Below are 22,192 nucleotides of genomic sequence, written 5' to 3'. Positions count from 1 at the left end.
TCCATCCATTCTGTTCAATTTTTTTATAATTTTGTAATTTTTTTAAAAGAAAATAAAAAAATACAGTAAGGGCAAATTTGACAATTTCATACCTCTATCTAAAGATTACATTATTTCATCAAACTTCAGGGAGGTATTTATAATTTTTTCAAACAACAAGGGATATTCGTAATTATGTCAAACCTTAGGGGAGGTCGTTGTACTTTACCCTTATATTTAAATATGAATAGAATAATTGGTATTTTATTTTAAATTGTGTTGGTTAATTTTGCATTACATCACATGGAATTAATTGTTGATTGAGTTTATTTATATAATGATGTAACTATTATTCCTTTAAAATTTTCATTAAACTTGATAAGTATGCCTAGGATGGCCCGACTCAAAATTGACTGAAGTCTTGGACATCCCAGCCCTTGATCCAAAATATGCAGGCCTAGGTAGCTCAGGTGACAAAGGGGTTCAGGACACCTCCTAGCTCGGTCCACAGTTACAACCCAACAAGACATTCAACCCAAAAAGTCCATATACGCTAGCCCGCTCTCTCACATGGCACCCAGTTGACCTAAGTGACAACAGACACATCAAACCAAGGAGGCTCATGTAGGCGTGGTAGGACCTTCTGGCGGCTAGGACTCCTCGCAGGCGAGGGATCTCCCGGGCAAAGAGGACTTCTACCAAAGCACTTCCAGCTAACGGGTAAGACTGTTTATCTCTTATCAAACCTTCCCAACAAACATTTACATGAATCTTGGGAGAAGGACATATCCCGAGCAGATGGGGGCACTCCCCTATAAATGCAGGTTTGGTCCCTTTAGGAGGGGGATAGCTCTCTAGACACTCTTTAAAATTTTCTCTAAGCACATTATCACGAATCTTCGCACTCTTCACCAACTTTATTCACCATTTCTCGATTTTTAATTAAATTTATTTACTCTTTTGCTTTATTTCATCTCGAATTCAATATTAATTTGTGGGTCGGAGTGCTAACGTGCTTTTGTAGGTCCCCTCTTTAGGATCCATATACGCTAGCTTCAGCCCAAGCATCAAGCGATAGTCCAGATCCATTGGACCCATGTTATTTTCACACGCATCAAAACTCATTGGAAGAAAGTTATAAACTCAACATTTCATTTCACTTGCCTCGTAAAAAAATATCATGTTGTAATGTTTCATAAATTTTGTTAAATTTCACCATTACATTATAATATCAATCAATAATGAATATGTATATAGTTAGTAAATACTAATAATGTTGCTAAAAAGCAAGATTGACTATATTTGTATCATGAGGACACGCTTCAACACGTTTACACTAGATTTGTCACTAGAATCTTCCTCCTCCAAATGAAAGAATGAGGAGGGTATTTATACTATCACAAAGTTACATTATTTAGGGTAGGTGAGAGTGGAGTACCATTTCGCCCTTCACCTATTCTTATGACATGGTTGCGATTTGTTTGTTGAGGGTATTTTAGCAATTTATTACATTACGCTAATTTGACAAGTTTAACTGTACAAAGGAAAGGAGATATTCTTCTTTTCTTGTTGGGATGATCATCATCAATGCAATTTGTTTCTGTTCCATCAAGAGCCCCCCAAATTCTTAGGTATCTCTTGCGATATTTATGAACTATAGTGAATCTTGGACTCTTCTACAAATTAATTTCTTCTTTTTCTTTTAGCAAAATATCTTCATGGCTAGGAGATATATCTCCTATTACAATTTTCCTATGGGAGCATGCCGACTCCTCCAAATTTCATGGTTGAGGCTTCTTCCCTTGACCTGCTTCTAGTTGAGGCTTCTTGCTTCGACCTGAACTTTGGTCACATGACAGAGGTTTCTCTTTAGTCCCTCTTGTTTCCTACTTTCTTGATTTTATCTCTTTATGGGGTTCGTAACTTTTATTAATTAAGTGATGATTTTTGGAGTGAAATCGTAGAATCCCTAAGAGAGTTGTTTGATAGTCCCTTTAACTTTGTGTGTCGCTCGTGACACCTTAGAGGAAGTCGTTTTTCTTTTGACTTTAGGATGTTGCATATGACACCTCAAGGAAGTTGTTTTTCTTTTGTTTTCTACTTTTCTTAGACTTCGGATTATTGCGTACGATACCTCAAGGAAGTCTTTTTCCTTTTATTTTCTTAGACTTCGGGTGTGGCGTATGACACCTCAATGAAGCTTTTTTTTTTTTAATAATTTTCTTAGACTTTGGGGTATTGCGTATGAGATCTAAAAGAAGTCTTTTTTCTTTTATTTTCTTAAACTTCAGGGTGTTGCGTATGACACCTCAAGGAAATTATTTTCTTTTAGTTTCTTGGACTTTGGGGTGTTGTGTGACAACTCAAGAAAGTCATTTTTCTATTTTTATAGCTTCATATAATGAAGACTATTTATTTGATATCGAGATAAAAAAAAGATTGACATTTCATTTATTGGAAAGAGGTCACAAGGAAATTAATACATCTTGAAGCCTCTAAACACTAAACCACTTGTTATTCTACCCTTTTTCTTAATTATCTGCTTCCTTGACGTGCAACCTCTTGTACTCGATCATTTTTGTTACTGGATTCAAGATATGGTACCGATGATTCCAATTGTTGGCGAGTCGTCACTATCCCATCTTGGTTCTTCAACATTATCAATTCTTCCACTGTGATCCAAAAATTTCTTGAAAATATATTCTTTTTGAATCAATCTTTCTATCTCATCTTTTAAATTATAACAATCTTATATGCTATGCCCCATCTTCATGAAATTGACAATTGTGGGTGGTGAGGCTGAGAATTATATATAGTTGTTTCTTAAATGTGACATGCGCAAATAATAAATTCTTAAATATTTTTTTGTGAAACGTTTTTAAGTATTGGGAGATGGATGAAAAATAAATTGTACGAATGATAATGTTATTTATAAATTATATTGCAATTCAATGTTATGTAGTCGAAAATAATAATGTTGCATTAAGTGTTACAGATCGTTGGAGATAACAAAATGGTAAAGTACCATAAATTATATATAATTTAAGAATGTTTTGCCTTGAGCCCGTATCATTCACTAAACAAATTTAATATTTAATCATAATTAATTATTATAATTGAAAATAAATAATTAAAATAAATAGTCATTAATCATAACCACACATAATTATTGATTATGGTTTTTGCGAGTGCAGCTAAAAAAATTAGCGATAATTACACTCCGCTCCCTTGAGGTTTGGTGTAGTTAAATACAAACCCTCTATAGCTTGGGAAATTACATGTAACACTCATAAGGGTTTGCTTCTGTCTAACAAATAAGTACATCCGTTAGTAAAAATTCACTGAATTTTCTAATATTAAAAAAATATGAATAAAAATTTATATTTGCCCTTAATTGACTGATTGCTAACTTATTGCAAGTCAAATATTTTTTTCGGGCTAAACTATCCTTATAATGGTAAAGATATGTCTCCTCACATACATTAATGTGTGAAGACATATGATGATAATTTGGTCATAAAAAGATTTATCTGACCTGCAAATAAACTAGTAATAAGTCAAATTAGGGATTAATATAGATTTTTTTTTAATTTTTCAATTAATATCAGTAAATTCGGTGAATTTTAATTAATGGAGGGACTTATTTGTTAGACGGAAGCAAGCATCATCAGTGCTAGATGTAATTTCTCAAATCACAGAGAGTCTACGTGTAATTGCATCAAACCTCAAGGGAGGTGAGTGTAATTATCCCAAAAAATTATCATGGTTAAAAGACAACAAAAATAATTTTCATGGTGGATAATTTAAATTTTTGCATCGAATTTTGTTTAACCATATTAATAATAATTATTTACGATGATTTAGTTCTCAACCAATAAAATTATAACCAAGAATAAATTTTATTTTAGTGATCGTATGATATATTCTCCCAAGTAAAAGTAAATAGTTGTGTTATTAGGCGAGCCGGGTATTTTATTTTATTTATTTGTTGGTTCTTGAGATTGTTAACTTTTAAATATATTGATTAATGTAATGATATGTAATAAGTGTTTTTTTTTTAAATAAAAGAATTAAACCTAAAGAAATGGTTTATAACAAATAATTGAACGAGTACTTTTAGTTCTTGCCAATAAAACTAATGACATAAAGCTATTTATGGATGCATTTATTGTAATAATTAAATATAGTTCAGTCACAAAATGAGTAATTTTTATGTCTTTCCATTATTGTTTTTGCGTACAAGTACTATTGTATAAAGTATTTTAATTTAAAAATAGTATGTGTATATTAAAACAAACTCATCGCGTATACCAGACATGCATGATTCGAACGTACCTTTTTCTTTTTTAACTAATAATCGTAAGCGAATTACAATGACTTATCTTGATACACTGAATATTATCTAAATTCGATCAATACATTAATATGACTAACAATAATTCACATAAAATGAGACAAGTACCCACACGTTTGGTGGGGCTCGAAACCATGACATTAAATTTGTTCATAGGACTTCAGTCTTAACCTAACTAAAAATAATTTTTTTAAATCATAAAATATTTATATATAATTATATTAAATATTAAAAAATTTATAATTATATCAAATCTCGAGAGTAATGATGGTAATTTATCAGTATTTTAGATGCAAGCTGAGAAGTACACTTATGAAGAAGTGGAGATGCAGTAAAATAGAAAAGGTAAAGAAGAAAGTGACATGACTTACCACAGTAAAGGTTGGTCAAAACCCCAAGACCCAATCACTTCACTGAGTTAAATATAAATATATAAAATACAAAACCCAAAAAGAGGAAAAGAAAATGATTAAAGAAAAAAACAAAAAAGGCAACCCTATATGAAAGCTCGCTCTCAATTGCTGCAACAAAAACACAGCCCACTCTCTCTTTTTACTCGCTCTGTCAGTCCTTCACATTTCATCGATCTCTGGTACGTATGCGCAGCTTCTTTTTGCTTGATTTTTTTTGCAACCGGAGTTAGTGGTTGCGCATCTTTTGATTTTTTTATGCTTCTTAATTTTTTTTTTTATTTTTATTTGAAGTGAATTGATCGGTTTATTTGCTTTTTTCTGTTTGATGTAACTGGTGAATTGGTAGATGTAAACAGTGATGTATTCGGACTCAATTTTCTGAAGTAAATTAAATAATATGCGTTTATTTGTTCAGTTGCTATTTATTTATTTATTTTTTTTAAGCAAATTTGTTTTCGAATTTTGATTGATGGAGACAACGTATGTTGATTTCCTGTTTTTTGTGCTAATTTAAATTTCGTTCGTGGTTAATTTTTATTTTTCAAGTGAATCATTGTGAAATCTATGGTTGTTTTTTCGACATTGTAAGAGTACTCAGAACTTCTGCGGATGATTTCATCTCTTTATGGTTGAAGTTTGTGGTTCTGGCTTTCTGTTTGTTCATTGTAGATTTCAGCTGAGCCATTTGAGAAGGAGAATCCTCTAAGTGTAGTTGATTTCTTGGCATTTTTTTGGATCATTGAGAATATTATTTGCCCTGCTTTGCAGTGACTCAAATTTCAATTAATGCCATGTTTTTCCATTGGACTTCAGAGCTTCTTGACTGATAATTAGACGCAATCAATGTGCATGCGATTTTGGCAGAAGCATCTTTTCTAAAATGTTTTTGGTTACCAACATCTGTTAGTTGTTTATATTTGATATTTATGCTACATGCACTCTATACTCATCTTACTTCTGTATCATGGTCTAACGGTTTTATTTTTTCTTTTATGTCGCTGGTGGGTGATTTCAATTATTGTTGCTAGATGGAGCAGGTAAATAGAGTATAAATCAATTCTTGTGATGTCCTAATTGTTTTGTGCTTGAAATGGATTTTTTGACGTTCCCCGTTTCTGGATGCAGTATGAAAAAGTTGAGAAGATTGGTGAAGGAACATATGGGGTGGTGTACAAGGCTCGTGATCGTATGACAAATGAAACTATTGCTCTGAAGAAAATCCGGCTAGAGCAGGAAGATGAGGGAGTGCCTAGCACAGCCATTAGAGAGATTTCTCTCTTGAAAGAGATGCAACATGGAAATATTGTGAGGTATATTGGTGATTGAAATTAACAGGGATTCTTACAAAACTAAAGATAATAGGTATGATTATTGTAAAGAAGAAAAGTGGAGGCATGTTGTTCAACCCATAATATTGCACTGTTGCCAATTGATATTGGCATTTCGTTTACTATAACTTATAAGAGCATTTAAATATTAATTTCATAGCATTTTAGTCTGGCACGGCTTTACTGAAAATCTCTCGCTTAATTTGTGGAACAAAGTCGTGTAATATCCAGGGATGGGGATTGCAACTCTGACATTTGTTCGCAGGTTGCAGGATGTGGTACACAGTGAGAAACGCTTGTATCTGGTATTTGAATATCTGGACTTGGATTTGAAGAAGCACATGGATTCTTGCCCAGAATTCTCCCAGGATCCTCGTCTGGTTAAAGTATGTGACCTCTCTCTGTCCTGCGGAGGTCTGAGATCTTAATTCTATGTGATTAATTTTTTTTTCTGAGGACGATAGTGGGTTTAGAGATTTATCTTCAGATACAAATTAATACTTATATTACTATATTTCATTGAAAATTCACCTAAAACTATTGCTTTCAAACTGCTTCAGTCTAGTTGCTGCATTTATACATGTGACAAATATAAGCTACCGCATAAGGAGGGGTTGGGTGATATTGTGGTGTTAACATATGCAAGAAGAAATTTCATCTTAGAGTTTTCGAGATGATGCAAAAACTCTTTTTCGCAAATCAATGTTATCATTGTGTCAATCTCCAATTTTGTAGATGTTTCTATATCAAATACTCCGCGGTATTGCGTACTGTCATTCTCACCGTGTCCTTCACCGAGACTTGAAGCCTCAAAATTTGCTGATAGATCGCCGTACAAATGCATTAAAGCTTGCAGACTTTGGATTGGCTAGAGCATTTGGCATTCCTGTCAGGACATTTACACATGAGGTAAATGGTCTTGAACTTGATATTTCTTGAGTTTTGCAGGCCGTTCTGCTTAATTGAATACATCTTAATTCCTAGCTGCTTCTTATTATGCATGACAAAAACCTAACTACTCAGTGCTTTTACAAGGTTTAGAAGATACCTCTGCACTGCAGTCAGTTTCTTCATCTTTTAACTGACTTGTGAAAGCCTGAAAGGAATCTTCATCTTGATGACTTTGTTGTTTCTCTTCCCTCATGATACTTTCTGCAGGTTGTGACACTATGGTACAGGGCTCCAGAGATACTACTTGGATCACGCCACTACTCTACTCCTGTGGATGTATGGTCAGTTGGTTGTATATTTGCTGAAATGGTAAACCGGAGACCACTATTTCCTGGTGACTCTGAGATAGATGAACTCTTCAAAATTTTTAGGTAATACATCTCAACAAAAATGATGCCCTTGACTTAAATCTTGATGACATAATGCAGAAGTGCTTGTCCTTTTCTGGTTTTTTAATTGACCAAATTAGCCTGTATTGGTTCGTAATTTATTTGCATCTAAGACAATCAAGCCTGCTGTCCAATAAAAACCTAAAATTCCTGACCGAAAAAGAAAAAAAAAATTCATTTGCTTCCAATATTCAATTCCATTTGTCCAGATGTGATACATATATATGTGTTTCATGTTATCTTTTGTATTGAAGAGTAATGGGCACCCCAAATGAAGATACGTGGCCTGGAGTGACATCCCTGCCTGATTTTAAATCAGCATTTCCTAAATGGCCACCTAAGGTGATCGAATTTCTGACGAGCTTTCCTCTATTTCTGATATTTCTTCTATGACCATTCATGATGTACAAGTTTAATCGGTTCTTTATTTCTGCAGGACCTGGCAACTGTGGTTCCGAATCTTGATGCAGCTGGCCTTGACCTCCTCTGTGTAAGTTCATGTTTGAGGATGTGAATAGAAGAATTAAAGATCAGTTTAGAGTTATTTAGTCCTGAAACTAGAAAAAATCCCTTTCCAACCAGAAATGGTTTTTGTGCATGTACATTCAACAAACAAGCTATGTTTTTCTTCAAGAGGACCTATAGACATGGCTTTGGTTATTCCTCCCATTTGTAGCATTGGCTGTGGATAACTTTTGAGACATCCATTTTCTTACTAAAGAAACCACGAGAAAGAACTGCCATTCGGACGACTGATTTACTGTTTTTACCCTTGCAGAAAATGCTCTGCTTAGACCCCAGCAAAAGAATTACTGCCAGAAGTGCTCTCGAACATGAATACTTCAAGGACATCGGGTTCGTCCCCTGATTCGCTGGCTCCAGTCCTGGCGCGAATGTATATTGATATGTGGCGTTCTGTCATAGAAAATGTGTGATATGTGGGTGATGTTATGTCTCTCCCTTTCCTGATTCATTTGATGTAATTCAATTTATATGGAGGTGGTTTTTGGCACAAGCAACAAGCAACAGCAACTCTAGAAATCTCAGTTGCTTGTGCTTTTACTAGCTCATTTCCCCTTTGTGTGATTGTTTGTTGATTTTTTATTTTTCTGTTTTTTCCTTTTTTTTTGGTCGGTTTGGCTGTAACATCATGCTTCTGTATTAGATTTTATCCTCTTTTAATAGATTACTATGGTGTGCCCGTTTAGCCCATCAAATGTTATTTCTTAAGTTGTCTGCCCATTATATGTATAGAGAGAGAGAGGGAGTTATACTCTAAAAATGTAAACTTATACTTTTTTTTAAAAAAAAATAAATTTTATGTAAATTTTTTGTTAATGGCAGCATTCTTAATCTGAATCATAATAAATAAGATTAGATGTAACTGGTGAATTTTTGGAGAATGTGCATGTGTAATTTAAATTTTTTTTAAAGAAAAGTATAATTTTTGTATCTTTAGAGCGTTTAAATATAATTAATCATATACATATAATATAATTAATCATATATATATATATTCTTTCTTTAAAAGCTTTTGTACGAGTGGAGTCACTTTAGCTTATCTAGGGGAAATTCATTTTTGGGTGCGTGTGAAAAAGCATGTGATATAAATGATTAATTCTCAAATATGAATTTTCTTCCGTAATTTCATGTCATGTAAAATCTTATCTGGTGAGTTCGTATTTTTGGTGTTATACGATGATGTTATATTAATGCAACGATTAAAATTTATATATGGGTTAATTATATTTAAACTTTCTCTAGAAATTTAAAGTTATACTTTTTTTAAAAAATTTAAATCACTTACACGATCTTTGAAAATTTTCTGCCTGTACCCGACTTTCTTTGGTTAGAGCTTGAAATGCCTGAACAAATCATATAAATTTAAATTTTTCTCTCATTTAACATTCTTATATATATTTTTGTACTTAAAAATGAATTAAAAAACATATATGCATATATATAAAATGAGGTTAACATTATTAATTTTTTTTCTTATATGTATAAAAAATTATTACACGGTGATGGAGTAAAGAAATCAAGTCAAATAAGACAAGGATGATATTCCCAAAAAAGAGGTCCAAGACAAATTTACCAAATTGATGTGGTACAAAGAAATACTAAAATAACCCATCAATAAATAAAGTCATGAATAGGGGATAGGTGATGGTTAAAGTAATATTTTACTCATTCGTACTGTAAATAGCATACAGTTGTTAGATGTCTTTTACATCCAGCTATACCAATGAGTAATCTCTTAATTTTTATTTAAATGGCAGTTCCAAAAAAACGTATTTTTGCGTCAAAAAAGCGTATTCGTAAAAATTTTTGGAAAAGGAAGGGGTATTGGGCAGCTCTAAAAGTGTTTTCTTTAGGGAAATCTCTTTCTACCGGGAATTCAAAAAGTTTTTTTGTGCGAAAAACAAATAAAATAAGAAATAAAACATAACACGTTGAAATAATCTGAATCGGCCTGACTCAAAAATTGACCCATTTCATTTCAAAATCCAATTCCCTATTGTAAGTACTTCTTCATTTTCTCATTTAAAGGATAAGTAAAACACTTGTATCAAACTCTAGTACAAAGTGTGTTGAATTGCGCACATATTATAAAAATTTAGTCAATCTTATTTTTTGACGACATTACATGAAAATATTAAATAAGGTGTAAAATCAAAAATTTACATAATTTTTTTGCTAATGTTAACATTTTTCTTCCGAACTCTAGTAAAAGAGGGTTAATTGTGTAAATAATGAATTTTTCAAGAAAATTCAAATGTAATTTGAAAACATTTTTTAGGAGAAATTGCAATTTAACAATTTTATAGGGGTGTTGAGTGTATTTAATTATTTATATATTCATATAAGCCAAAGTATACATATATAGTACGTGCGTATATACAGATTTGAAAGTGACTAGATTTGAGTTATACAGCAAGTTTGTACTACTTTTGTGTTGCTTTCACTTTATTCGACATGTCAATACAAGAAGAAGAAAGAAATAACTGTTTTAAGGATGTCCCTCCCTCCTCAGTCCTCTCCAGTCTCCTCTGTTCACAAGTAAGATGAAAGATTTTCGCGCCACAACTTGACAACTCCTTGTTGCTACACCTTTCCCAATGCTAATCAATAATCTCACGCCTCGATTTTCATCCTAAAGAATCCAAGGATTCCCCTCTCCTTGGATTGTTGATGAACCATTATTATCAAATAAACAGGAAGCATATCATTTAAATCAGGAAAATTACGTCTATACTCTACTTACATAAATTATTCTTGCTTTTTAAAAAGTCACGCATACATTTTTTAGAAATATTGACATCATTTACATAAATCATCCTTATTTTTTAAAAAATTTACGCAAATACTTTAAAAAATATCAACAATACTATACAAACTGCTCCTATTTTTTAACTAACAGGCTGGTGTTTGTAATAATGCAAAAGACAAAAAATAATTTATATAAATATATGATAAATGAAAGAATGTAAATATAATCATTCTTTTAAATTATCTAATAGTTGACATCTCCAATAACTATCTCTGACTATTGTATCCACTTCCGAAGCTGGTTTAGCTATTTATATTGTGTATTGATAGAACTGTGGTGCATTATTCCGTATTCCTGTGTCATCTTAGAAACTATTACACGGTAATCAGTAGTCGGTATAGGTATCATGAGCTCAATAGCCAGAAGAAACATTCCAGTTATGTCTATCACTGGTTCCAAGCTTGTTGAAGAATAACCAATGAAATATACTGGCAAGTAGGAAGAGGAAAGAGGGGTTGGGAGTTGGGAAAGGATGGTAATATCCATGTTCACGGGGATGGGAAAAACAAACAGGAAGATTTAAAGAAAACTGTTGCATACTATTGAAGGGAAGTTCTTATCCCAAAATACTTTCTTGCCCTGTCACTTGTTTAATAATTAGCCACATTTAGAATTTTATATGGAACCAGTCAACATTATTCAGCAGGGATAAGAGAGTTTAAACCAAAACAGCGCAACAGTCTAGTCAAACAACTACTCAGAAACTGAAAAGAACTCATGAACCACGTTTCTTAAATTAGATATTGATTATGAATCTAACAATTATAAGTCTTTCTCGTATAGCGGGAAACATAATTTAGGCTATAAATAACCATTTGAGGAGAATGTACCCACTTGGAGGGGGTCAAATAAAGAGATATATGAAAGGTGGCCTCATGATAAATTACTTTTCTCTGATCAAGGATGATTTAATCATCAGAAGCCAAATAATTAGAAGTGCAGACATCGAATTGCCGAGTATTCAGCGTCTTAATACAGCTACTTGACTTAACTTTTCAGTGACATTCCCAAGACCGTTCATGATCCTCATCTCCGTAAAAATCCCATTGCTTGGTAAACATTACTGAGAGTAGCATCTGCTATGGCTGTGGCTTTACTAGCACCCTCGGCCAAGATATTGTCCAAGTAGGCGGTATCAGACATAATCTCTGCATAACGAGTCTGCAAAGTAGTAGATTCAGATAACAAAGAAGACACTCAAATATGGTTTCAAGCAGCAGCAGAGGCAGGTATTAACAAACAACTAAATAAGATTTAGCATTTAAAAAGAACCTAAGTGGTTTAATTTGATCTAATAGGGAATGAAAAATGTTCAGTAGAATTCTCCTACTGCTTGGTATTTAAGGTCTTAGCCTAAGAGGAAAACCTCCTTTGAACACGTTCAGCCACAAAATGCATTTATAACCAAAGAAAATATTATATTTCAATTCGAGGACAGTTGACACAATACACTTTCTGACCAGGAGAAAATCCATGCAGAAAAAATTTGGATGTTAAGATAAAAAATTGAGGGTCTTAAGACAGTTGAGAAGTTTGGTAAGAGAAACACAACAATTACTGTTGTTAACTTTACTTTCCACTAATTAAGTATAGAAAAGGGCCACTTCGGTACTTCTGCTACATCATGTTTCTCTTCTACTACAGTTCAATTATCCTTAATAGTCCCTTTATTCTAACAGAAGAAAGACAGAAAGTTTTTCCTCTGTTTTACCTTGTATTCTTTTTTCCTCCTTTGACTCTCTGGTTTTCTTAACTCTTATAGTGTAAACCTGTTATGAGACTGGTTTCCATTGTTATAAATCTTGACCAAACATCCTAAGATTATCTTGCTCGTGTACTTTGTGTGTCACACTTCAGACACGTGCACATTTTCACAGGAGGTCATTCAAATTTTTATTTCTTTAAGTTTGAATATAGTTATGTTCCCTTAATCTGATTTAGTATATTTACATAAAGAAAAGTGCTCCTATTTGTCCTTACTGTATCGCCTGAATTGTTCCGCACTGGAACCCAAATCCTACAGTAGATGTTCTAGAAACTCAATTGTTGAAGGTACTGGTGAATATTTAATGATGGCATTGACATGCTAACATTTCAATAGAAACTAAACAGATGGCATCCTAGTAGCCCTTCAAGTTGGAAATAGCCTAAAGGCATTACTCATAGGTGAAAAGAGTAAATTTAGATAGAGTTTCGAAATCAAATAGAGTACACTGTTTGTAAATGTGGTTATCAAAGACATTAATCTGCAAAAGAAACCTGGATTGGATGTAGATGATCAACTAAAGCATCAGTAAGCAGAGTTTTGAAGGTTCCCCAATTCATATCTTGGCATTCTTCCACAACTTCCTGCACCAATAGCTTTTCATAAGAAAACAGCGAGATAGCTTCTTAGTAGATATAAAGTGAGAGCAGGAAATAATTTATCAGATTGAGCTTTGAAATATACATTGAACTCAACAGTGAAGTGACTATATGAAGAATGAACTTTTCAGAGAATGATATATTTTTATCAAGTTAACCAAACGTATTTCCACTGTACATACTGCTACAACCAACCATGGTTTCATCTCAAACGCCCTCATGGTGTACCAACTGGAGGAAGGTAACACTTGCTGACAATCATGTAGGTTCCATAAAATTTAAAAAGAAAAGAAGTTCCATCAAACCCTTAAACTAAAATATCCATACTCACTTTGAATGAAAGATGAGTCACAAAGTTACTAGAGTTCATAAGCAAATAAATTTTAGGTACAAGCAACAGCAACTTTCCCTGCATAGTTTGAACTAGATTACCTGTTTTGTCTTGCTGGTAACGAGCTGGTATATCGATAGAAGGTTGTTACATTCAGGTCTTTCTGGATTGTCAAATTCCAAGCTGCATATTTGCACAATAGAGATGCGATGGTTAATCTCGGTAATGCGACTAAAAGACTAGGAATAGATAAATATATTTAAGGCAATCCAAAAGGAATATCGCAATAGACAAATAGAGAACTCTAACCCCGGAAATGAATCAGTCTTGCAACGTTTTATTTTGTTGGAAATTACCTGCAAGACCAGCAAAGGAGTGAAGTTGGGCAAGTACCATCAGAGGATGATGGTAGCCACTTGGTACCTATAAACCTAATCTTCAACATGGATATATAATAACACTTAAAACAAAATGAACAAGCCTGATATATTCATAACTCTAGTCGATTTTGGCTGTGAACAATTTTACAAAACACACACTGGAGGATCCTCATAGGGGTAACGATGGGGTTTTCACTTTCCAATTCTGAAATTGGGTCCCAGAATGCTTATGTAATCTTCTCCCTCTAAAAGCAAAAGACAGTATAGTAAAGAAGACTGGGATATGCCATAGGGATATCATCCAGATTGTTTAGATAAACAGTAAAAACTATATAATGATGGTTGCCCGCAAATCTCTAGTATCAATAGTAAATAAGAAATCCACACTGGCATGCACTTCCCCCCTCTTTGTGTCTTTTAGCCAACTAAAATCTTTATGAAACCAGCAGAATGCACATATTTCAGTCACAAACAAAAGCTGCAAATAGAAAATATAGTAGCATTTCCCTGTTACTAAATTACTAGATAAAGACATATTAAAAACTTATGAGGACTGACCATATTGATCAGAGAAATGAATATAAGCAGAAATGATACTCACATCTTTCGGGTCTAGTAAATTGATTCGAGATTGATCAGATGGTGCTGATTTGGACATCTGCAGACAAAGATCATATGGTTTAAGTCAGAATTCGGTAGAATGGACGGTAGCCATAAGTAATATTTAAGAAATCTTCACAAACCAATTAAGTTTTATCAAATGCAAAATCCAGATGAATTCATCTGTACAAGAGAAGAACTACTTCAGAAATTTGCAGATGACACGTTGCACATAATATCTGAAGCATAATAATAGGACAAACAAGCTCTTAGAAAAGATCTTTGTTTCACCAGAGAAAGCTCAAGTTTAAGGAGCTTACAGTTCATATAAAATATCAATTCACAACGTAAAAGAGCAAGAGACATCAGTACCAATACTCAATACAAGAATCTCTTTTCACCCTCTCTCTAAGGGGAATTCCAACTTTGGTTCTAATTTGAAAGAGGATTATGTGGGGACGCCCTCATCACAGCTTACATTACCAACATCACGTTTAGAGACTAAATGAAAAGACTCAACCCATCAAGCTAGAAACAAAACAGCATCTACCTATAATAGAATACATCAATTTGAATTGATGGAATCTGTGGTAAGAACTAAAAACTTCTCAGTTTTCCCCAGAAATGCAGTGTCTGGAAGAGTCCTGAATCCAATTATGAGGCATGCACAATTCTCTCCAATTAATATATTATTTTTTTCAGTTTAAGTTAGTTAAGCATTTCAACTAGTAATTCCACTCTTACGAGATACAACCTGCTGATTTTCCGTACTATTGTATTGGCAGTAGCAAAAGGAGTTGCAACCTTTTCAAGTAACTATTCTTAAAACAAAAATGACGTTTTTCCCCTCTAACAAGACATGACTATTTGGGAAACATCCAAAGTTAAGATCATCCAACCACATCCTGATGTCTAATGACAGTTTTAAGTGTGCAATAATTTCATTTATGCATCAGTAAGTTGTCAATACATTTATTGTAGAAAAGACACCATATCTTTCTGAAAAATGTTCGTCTAAACAGGAAGATATTAAAACTCAGAACCTTGGAAAGACCATCAGTGAGAGACATCACACGAGCTCCAGTTGGTGGAATAAGGGGTTCAGGAACCTACATCCATCAAGTAATTGAGCATAATAAATGGACTCTCCAACTTGTAATGTATCTTCGATTTAAATCATATAACTAGTCAATGACAACATTGCACCTTAAAAATTGCACCACCTCGCCTTTGGCCGGAAAATTAAACAAATCATTTAGGTTTCCTAGCTTCCAAGTGAAAAAACATAGAATAACAGGAAAAAACTATTGGGATAAAAGGTTAACATTATAGAAGGATAACAAATGTCCACTGCTCATAAATTTTGAACTATAATGCTTGCCTTACCCTCCCAGCTTCTTCCACTTCCTTCCTCCATATAGGTAGTTAACACGTTCAGCTAATTCTCGAGTCAACTCGAGGTGTTGCTTCTGATCCTCACCAACAGGGACAAGATCAGACTGCACAAGAGTACTACACTCTTTGAGAACAATGAATATTCAGGTTCAGGCAATTCAATAAGAATCATGTCAGAGAGCAAGTACGTTTTGGCAACTATTGTTGTACCAAAGAAAGTGAAAGCACAAGTCTCTTCGAATTAAGAATATATAGTGCAAAAGTTAAAACAGGGACCAATATTAAGCATTTAAATAAAAGGCATATTATACACTAATCCTGCAAAAATAAAGAATTACCTGATACAAAAGGATATCAGAAGCCATAAGCACAGGATAGGTCAGAAGAGCAACCCCAACATTGTCATCCCCCTGCAAGCAAAAAGTAAGACATAAGTAATAATAAGGACAACACTGCACCAGGTAAGGAATACATTTTCTAAGGATGTTGACATAGATGACTGCTCAAAACATAGTTCTTGGGGCATGGAGAATGATTTAAATATAAGATATTCTATTGCATCCGATTAAGAATTCAAATTTCAATGAATTCACATCGATATCATTTCGCATTTACAATGTTCCACATCAATATGCAACATATTATATCTTGTAAGAGAAAGAAGCAGCCTACTTTACCAAATCTAAAGGACTAAACAAGCATATCCAATTTTCAAACTAACAGGTTAGCTGCCAAAACACCACAAAATTCAGTTTATAGAAATCAATAAGATCACGTTGTGATGAATGAACAGCAATCCACATCAGATCTACTCCAGCTTCCCTTAAAAAATTAACATTTTAAAGAGAATTCTCACGTTGTTAGCATAGAGCTTTTCAGGATTACATTTAACCTAGGGAAGTTGATTTACAATTAACTTAGTGAAAATGCAATAACCTATAAATGTTTGCCATAAAAAACACACTTCCATACATATATGCTTGGACCCACCAGGGACATCAAGAATGCTTCCAGAGTATGTTGTGCTGGTTGTCTGTTTCACTCTTTCAATTTCTTCGGTTACCTAACCTAAGTATTTATAACTACAGTTCAACAGCCCTCTCCCCTACGCAATTCGGAAAACTGCTACCCAGAGCATGAAAAGAATGTGGCAAATTTTGATTTTATTTACTAGAAAGGAGCATTGCCATCCGAAACCCATGCATCTTAAAAAACAGATTTGAGCATATGAACAATAATAACTTATGTCAGATGCAGCTGGGGGATCAATTCCAGAAATATCGCTGAATTTAGAACAAAAGAACCCTAGTCAACTGTCCGCGCACCACACTATAGCTATGTGTTTGTCTGTGTGTGTTGATATAATAAAACAAAAAAATAAGGAAACCAACAGAAGAAAGGTATTGGACAGAAGGCATTAAGTTGCCTCAATATGATGATCAAAGGCAGTTTAAAGATAGGTGTCAAATTACCTTTTTTTTGTGGTAAACCGGAACATGGTGAACATAAGATAAGTACATGATTAAAATTGCATATAGCAGAAAACTAACCGCCTTTCGCGATTTCTCTTTAAATTGAATCATTCTATTGAGCCATCCAATTGGGGTGGCAGAACTCAGCAACCACATCAATTCTACATGAGCACGAACATGAGACTGCACAAAGACTGAGGCCTGTAGTTGGAAAATGGACACAGAGCTAGGGTTAGGAATCTTATAGCGAATGATCATCTAAAACAATTAAACTTAAGGAAACGACATAGGGAAGACCTTGGAACTATCCACACCACATGCCAAATAAAGAGCTGCAGTATCTTTTGTTGCTTTTGATAATTGTTGTGTCTCATATGGCAAAGTTATCTGCAAGAAACAAATAAGAGTGGTCTATTTTAGAAATAACAACTGAAAAGTTTAATAAAAACGAAGTCCACTGGGAGGGCAGAAACTCCGTGGAAATTAAGCCATTAGTCAAAATTTAAAGTTTGTTCTGAAGATCATAATTTTGCAAGCATAAAATTCTTCTCTAAGTAGTAGCCATTGAGAGCTATAATTCAAGTGCTATAGTTTAGGGCATCAGGTAAATGGATTGGTATCTAATTATAGAAAGTAAGACATCCAACACAAGATCAGATGAGCATCACTTTATCACACAGGAACACATTGGGTCATTAAGGAAAAAGTACGCCAAATGCTACCTTGCAAGTCAATCAAACAATAATAACAAGATATTCAAAACATCTAAAGATTTTAGAGAATTATGTGAAGATATCAATTCAAGAAAAAAGGACCAAAATGCATTTCAACAGCAATGAACATAAGGCAGAAATTAGAGCATACCGCATGGAGGTCCACAATGAAAAAGAGAGTCTCGTATGTATTCTGCAAGGACCAAACATGAGGTAAACAACAGCCCTGACAGGGTATTTATACTTGGAGAAAATTGAACACGAGTTTATTTAATATTTATTAATATTGTAGCAAGATTTCATTCTAAGACACCAAATGTGGTGGCCATGTACCTAAAGCATACAAAAGTTCAGCTGGGTAGCGGTTATATGCATTTTGTATGTATACCCGCACAAAAGAGCATGTTAAACTCACAAAGATCTCGGATATGCCATTGCTAATCTATGGACCTAGTAGAATTATAACATGCCCCACCATTTTTTTAAAATAGTAAAATACTAACCATGATGTCTTATTAGGGTTCCTTAACTAACTCAGGAAGCTTGCCCAGAGGGCTGATAACAGCATGGTGGGGGAGGTCTACCAAAGTTCTCTCCTCCCCTCATTCCACCTGCAACTACCACAAACATCAGACTCTAAGGCCAAATTCGTCACCATCATAGAGAACTGCTCAAAATGATATGTTGGGACACACTATCTAACTTATCAAAGACTTGAACCTTATTCTTATATAATGTTGAAAACAAACCTGCAAGTCAATCCAATTCTTTATGGCACCAAGATAGTTGCCAAGATGTATGGATCCTGTGGGCTGGACACCAGAGACTATTCTCTTCCTATAATTGAAGGAATTATTATTTGGTCAGGTCAGATCAAATAATTTTACTGCAAACATAAGGCAATTAGACAATTTGACTTAGTTAAAGCTAAACGACATGAATTCCCTGTTGAGGCAATTATAGAGCATGACTTCTGACATAGATTATTATTTAACAAACAGATAGGAGCGTCTTAGCATATAGTCCATGCATGTGCCCTTGTATTTGCTAAGTATCAAGCAACTCAGCTTCATCAAGTACCTGAATTCTACCCATGTTCTTAAATTAACACAAGAAGATGAAAATATGTTATGGCCAAAATGAGACTAAACTAACTAGTGTTTGAAGAGTTTGATCTCTGCAATTATAACTGATGTATGGAATCATAATTGAGCATAGACAGATTGAGTTTGCAGCCATAATAGGAGAGACAATCAATTTTTCACCTGCAGCAACACTACATGCCTCCATAACTTCCATAGACATGATATCAAGGTTATATAAGAGGATTTCATAATCCAAATTGTGGAAATTTTGATCAGCCAACATGAGGTACATTGAAACCTCATCAAAATGAATGCAAATAACGACTGGGGCAAATTTAACTTCAAGCATCAGATCAAACAGTTCTCTATTGTTCTCCAACTTTCAAATTGATAAAAGATTTCCAGAGCACCACGTAAGAAGGCAATGGCACTATAAGTTTTTCACAAGCACTCCAGACTAGTCAGAGTTCCCCATGAACAACAAAACAAGTCGCTAACCATTACGCTAGATATATGACAAGCAGTCTCCCAAGTGTCCCTTCCAACCTGATAATAACAATCAGCCAGAACAACTATCAAACCATCATATCACACTCCAAAATATGCACCACTCCAACTATAATCTAGGTGAATAAGTTGCAATTGCAAAACGCAACAAACTCAAAAGAAATTCATTCTCATTCCAACCTCAGCGGAAAAGGATGGTAGAGTGCTTGAATCAACTAACTAGAATGCACGAAATAGGAATGCTCAAATTTGAAAGGAAGTAACTGTAGTTCCAATAATAGGGATTCAGTTCCTTCTATATACACACGGAGCCAACAACAAAATCAAATTAATTCAAAAAAAAAGAAAAAGGAAAAAATATGGAGAAGAAAATTAATTAGTAATACTTTACGGAGCTAGAAGAAGTCGCAGAAGTCGAAGGTTCAGAAACTGCAACGCTGCAAAGGCACCGGAAGTTCTCCCCAGGCCGTACACGCCGCTGCTGTTGCACCGCACCCGTTCTACTCAAGCATTTGCTCAAATGAACACCGCACGGCCTACTTTGGAAACAAATTAGATTAAATGAAAGGATTTACAGCAAATGTAATGAACATCATGAAACAGCAAAATCAAAGGTAAAGCAAGTAAACATACAATGAGGAGATGGAGCGCGGATAGGTGTTTGAGAGGACGAAAAAGTGAGAGAGTATGGAGCGCCCCATTGTTGCTGCTGCTAATGTCTCAGCTTCGTCTTCTCGTTTTGAAAATACTGATATGGTTTTGAAATCGGACCGGAATCCTACGTGGTGACCCGGATCAGCGTCCGTCTATCTTCCGGTTAAGGTGTACAGCCAACGGGCCAGGTATATGGGCTTCCATTTAATTAACTCAGCATATTACCCAATATTGATCAGAGGCCCAAAAATGACAGCGGCTCCGTGTTACTTTCCAAGCACAAATGTGGGGGCTTTGAAGCAACTAGTTATAAAACATTCACTTTGGATAAATTACAAATAACTGTTTGATATTCAATATAATTATGAATATTTTTATTATTTTTAAAAATTATTGATATTCTTGAGTTTGATAAAACTATATAATTTTTCAAAAAGAGACCTGTAATTATCAATTTTGATCTTGCTATAACTTTTTGTAAAAAAAACTATTAAAAATAATGAACGTGATGGATCGAAAATTTTGTAAAAAATTATTCACTTAGTCCATAAAAATTTAAAAAAATTAATAAAATTAAAATTTATAATCCACAGTAATATTTTTGTTAGTTTACTGCAAGACATGGGTGAAAACCTAGTGTAAATTACGAATTAAGCTAATTATGTATGACCGTTAAAATTAGAAAATATTGAAAATTTCAAATACAAAAGGCATAATAGAAAATTAGTTGTAATTTACTCTTCATTTTTTCAGAAGGAGATTAAGGTAAATTAGTTGTAATTTACTCATTCTTCCTGTATTAGTTGTATATAAAATATAGAGCACCCACTATCAAAATAAAATTTAAGGTAAATTGCACTCGACAATGCTTAAAAAATGGTTTGACATTTGAAATACTTTTATACTCTTTGCGTGCCAAAGTACAACATCACTACAATGATTGAAGGATTTTTACAAAAATTCTAAGATCAAACAAGAATTAACATGCAAAATAAGAGTAACACTTTGATACTTAAATCACTGAATAAGTGATTGGGAATACCGAAACTAACATAAAAACAATGATTTAATAATTAAAGTAACTCGATAAAATATCATAATAAAGTGATAATAATCGTGTGAAGTGCAAAAATAAGCAAGAGACATGCTAAAAATTAAGAGAAGAAAAACAGTGTGCGAGTGGATAATACTTATTATAGTTAAATTTGCACAATAACTTCTATTTATTGGTCTATGGGGAGCAAAATTTGAAGTGGATGCAGCTTGTGATGTACAGTTGGAAAGATGCATGAGTTAGCTAATTGAAAAAAAAAAAAGGAAATTGAGATTAAGACTTATATGAAATGAGATATGATTGTTTGAATTAGTCATGTCCAGTTATGCGAATTTCATTTTACCTACTGCTGGCAGGTCAACTGCCGTCTGTCTAGAAGGAGTTTGTTGGAAATCTTTTGATATAATGTGACTCAATATATCAAAAATGTGTAAGATGTGTCATTCTTGCAGTTTGTCGAATCATCTCGTTGAATTTATCTTATTTTTTGACATTTCAAGTTAGTGTAAATAGATGGACTATGAGGCTAATATTTTACTCATAGGCATCAAAATCAAACCTACTGAGCTAATAGGTGGAGGCGTGGAGCCCTGCCCCCTTAGCTTTAGGTTCGAGGAAATATGATCGGAAGGTACCATCTTCTTTAAAAGGAATATCAAATATTGTCATTTGTTTCAATAATTTTTGGTCAAATTGTATTTTATACCCTTATATTTTTAAAAAACAACTAAAATGTTCCCTATATTTTAAAAATAAGCAAAAAAAATTCTTGTGATTTCAAAAACCCTAAGCGCCCCCTTTCCGTTAGAAACGAACGGAAAGGGAGGGGAAGGGGGCTAGGGAGGGCGAGGGGGTTAATTTTTTTTTATTTTTTATAAATAATAATTTATAA

The 22,192-nt window shown here is 33.8% G+C and overlaps 2 protein-coding genes across 3 annotated transcripts; one reads left to right on the top strand and one right to left on the bottom strand.

The window, feature by feature from the left end:
- The first annotated feature begins 5,103 nt into the window (after positions 1 to 5,103).
- On the top strand, positions 5,104 to 8,636 carry LOC105173240 (cell division control protein 2 homolog A). Its single transcript, XM_011094957.3, has 8 exons — positions 5,104 to 5,783; positions 5,872 to 6,056; positions 6,340 to 6,460; positions 6,810 to 6,983; positions 7,233 to 7,396; positions 7,669 to 7,756; positions 7,851 to 7,904; positions 8,193 to 8,636. Exons 1-8 carry the CDS (start codon positions 5,775 to 5,777, stop codon positions 8,280 to 8,282), a joined length of 885 nt encoding a protein of 294 aa, XP_011093259.1. The 5' UTR covers positions 5,104 to 5,774; the 3' UTR covers positions 8,283 to 8,636.
- Positions 8,637 to 11,450: 2,814 nt separating this feature from the next.
- OVA4 (Nucleotidylyl transferase superfamily protein) lies at positions 11,451 to 20,385 on the bottom strand. Of its 2 annotated transcripts, none has more exons than XM_011094855.3 (15): positions 20,226 to 20,385; positions 19,979 to 20,128; positions 18,750 to 18,837; positions 18,152 to 18,193; positions 17,585 to 17,674; positions 17,366 to 17,488; positions 16,154 to 16,225; positions 15,807 to 15,919; positions 15,627 to 15,648; positions 15,464 to 15,529; positions 14,422 to 14,478; positions 13,750 to 13,796; positions 13,542 to 13,623; positions 13,005 to 13,094; positions 11,451 to 11,906 (listed from the first exon to the last, which is right to left on the bottom strand). In XM_011094855.3, exons 1-15 carry the CDS (start codon positions 20,291 to 20,293, stop codon positions 11,772 to 11,774), a joined length of 1,245 nt encoding a protein of 414 aa, XP_011093157.1. In that variant the 5' UTR covers positions 20,294 to 20,385; the 3' UTR covers positions 11,451 to 11,771. The 2 variants fall into 2 exon arrangements, with proteins under 2 accessions (XP_011093157.1, XP_011093086.1); XM_011094784.3 differs by having other exon boundaries at positions 19,979 to 20,131; positions 20,226 to 20,380.
- Between the last annotated feature and the right edge of the window lie 1,807 nt (positions 20,386 to 22,192).

The sequence above is a fragment of the Sesamum indicum genome, linkage group LG1, assembly GCF_026168435.1.
Source record: "Sesamum indicum cultivar Baizhima isolate 11 linkage group LG1, ASM2616843v1, whole genome shotgun sequence".
NCBI lineage: Eukaryota > Viridiplantae > Streptophyta > Magnoliopsida > Lamiales > Pedaliaceae > Sesamum > Sesamum indicum.
This window is presented reverse-complemented; position numbering and strand designations above follow the sequence as displayed.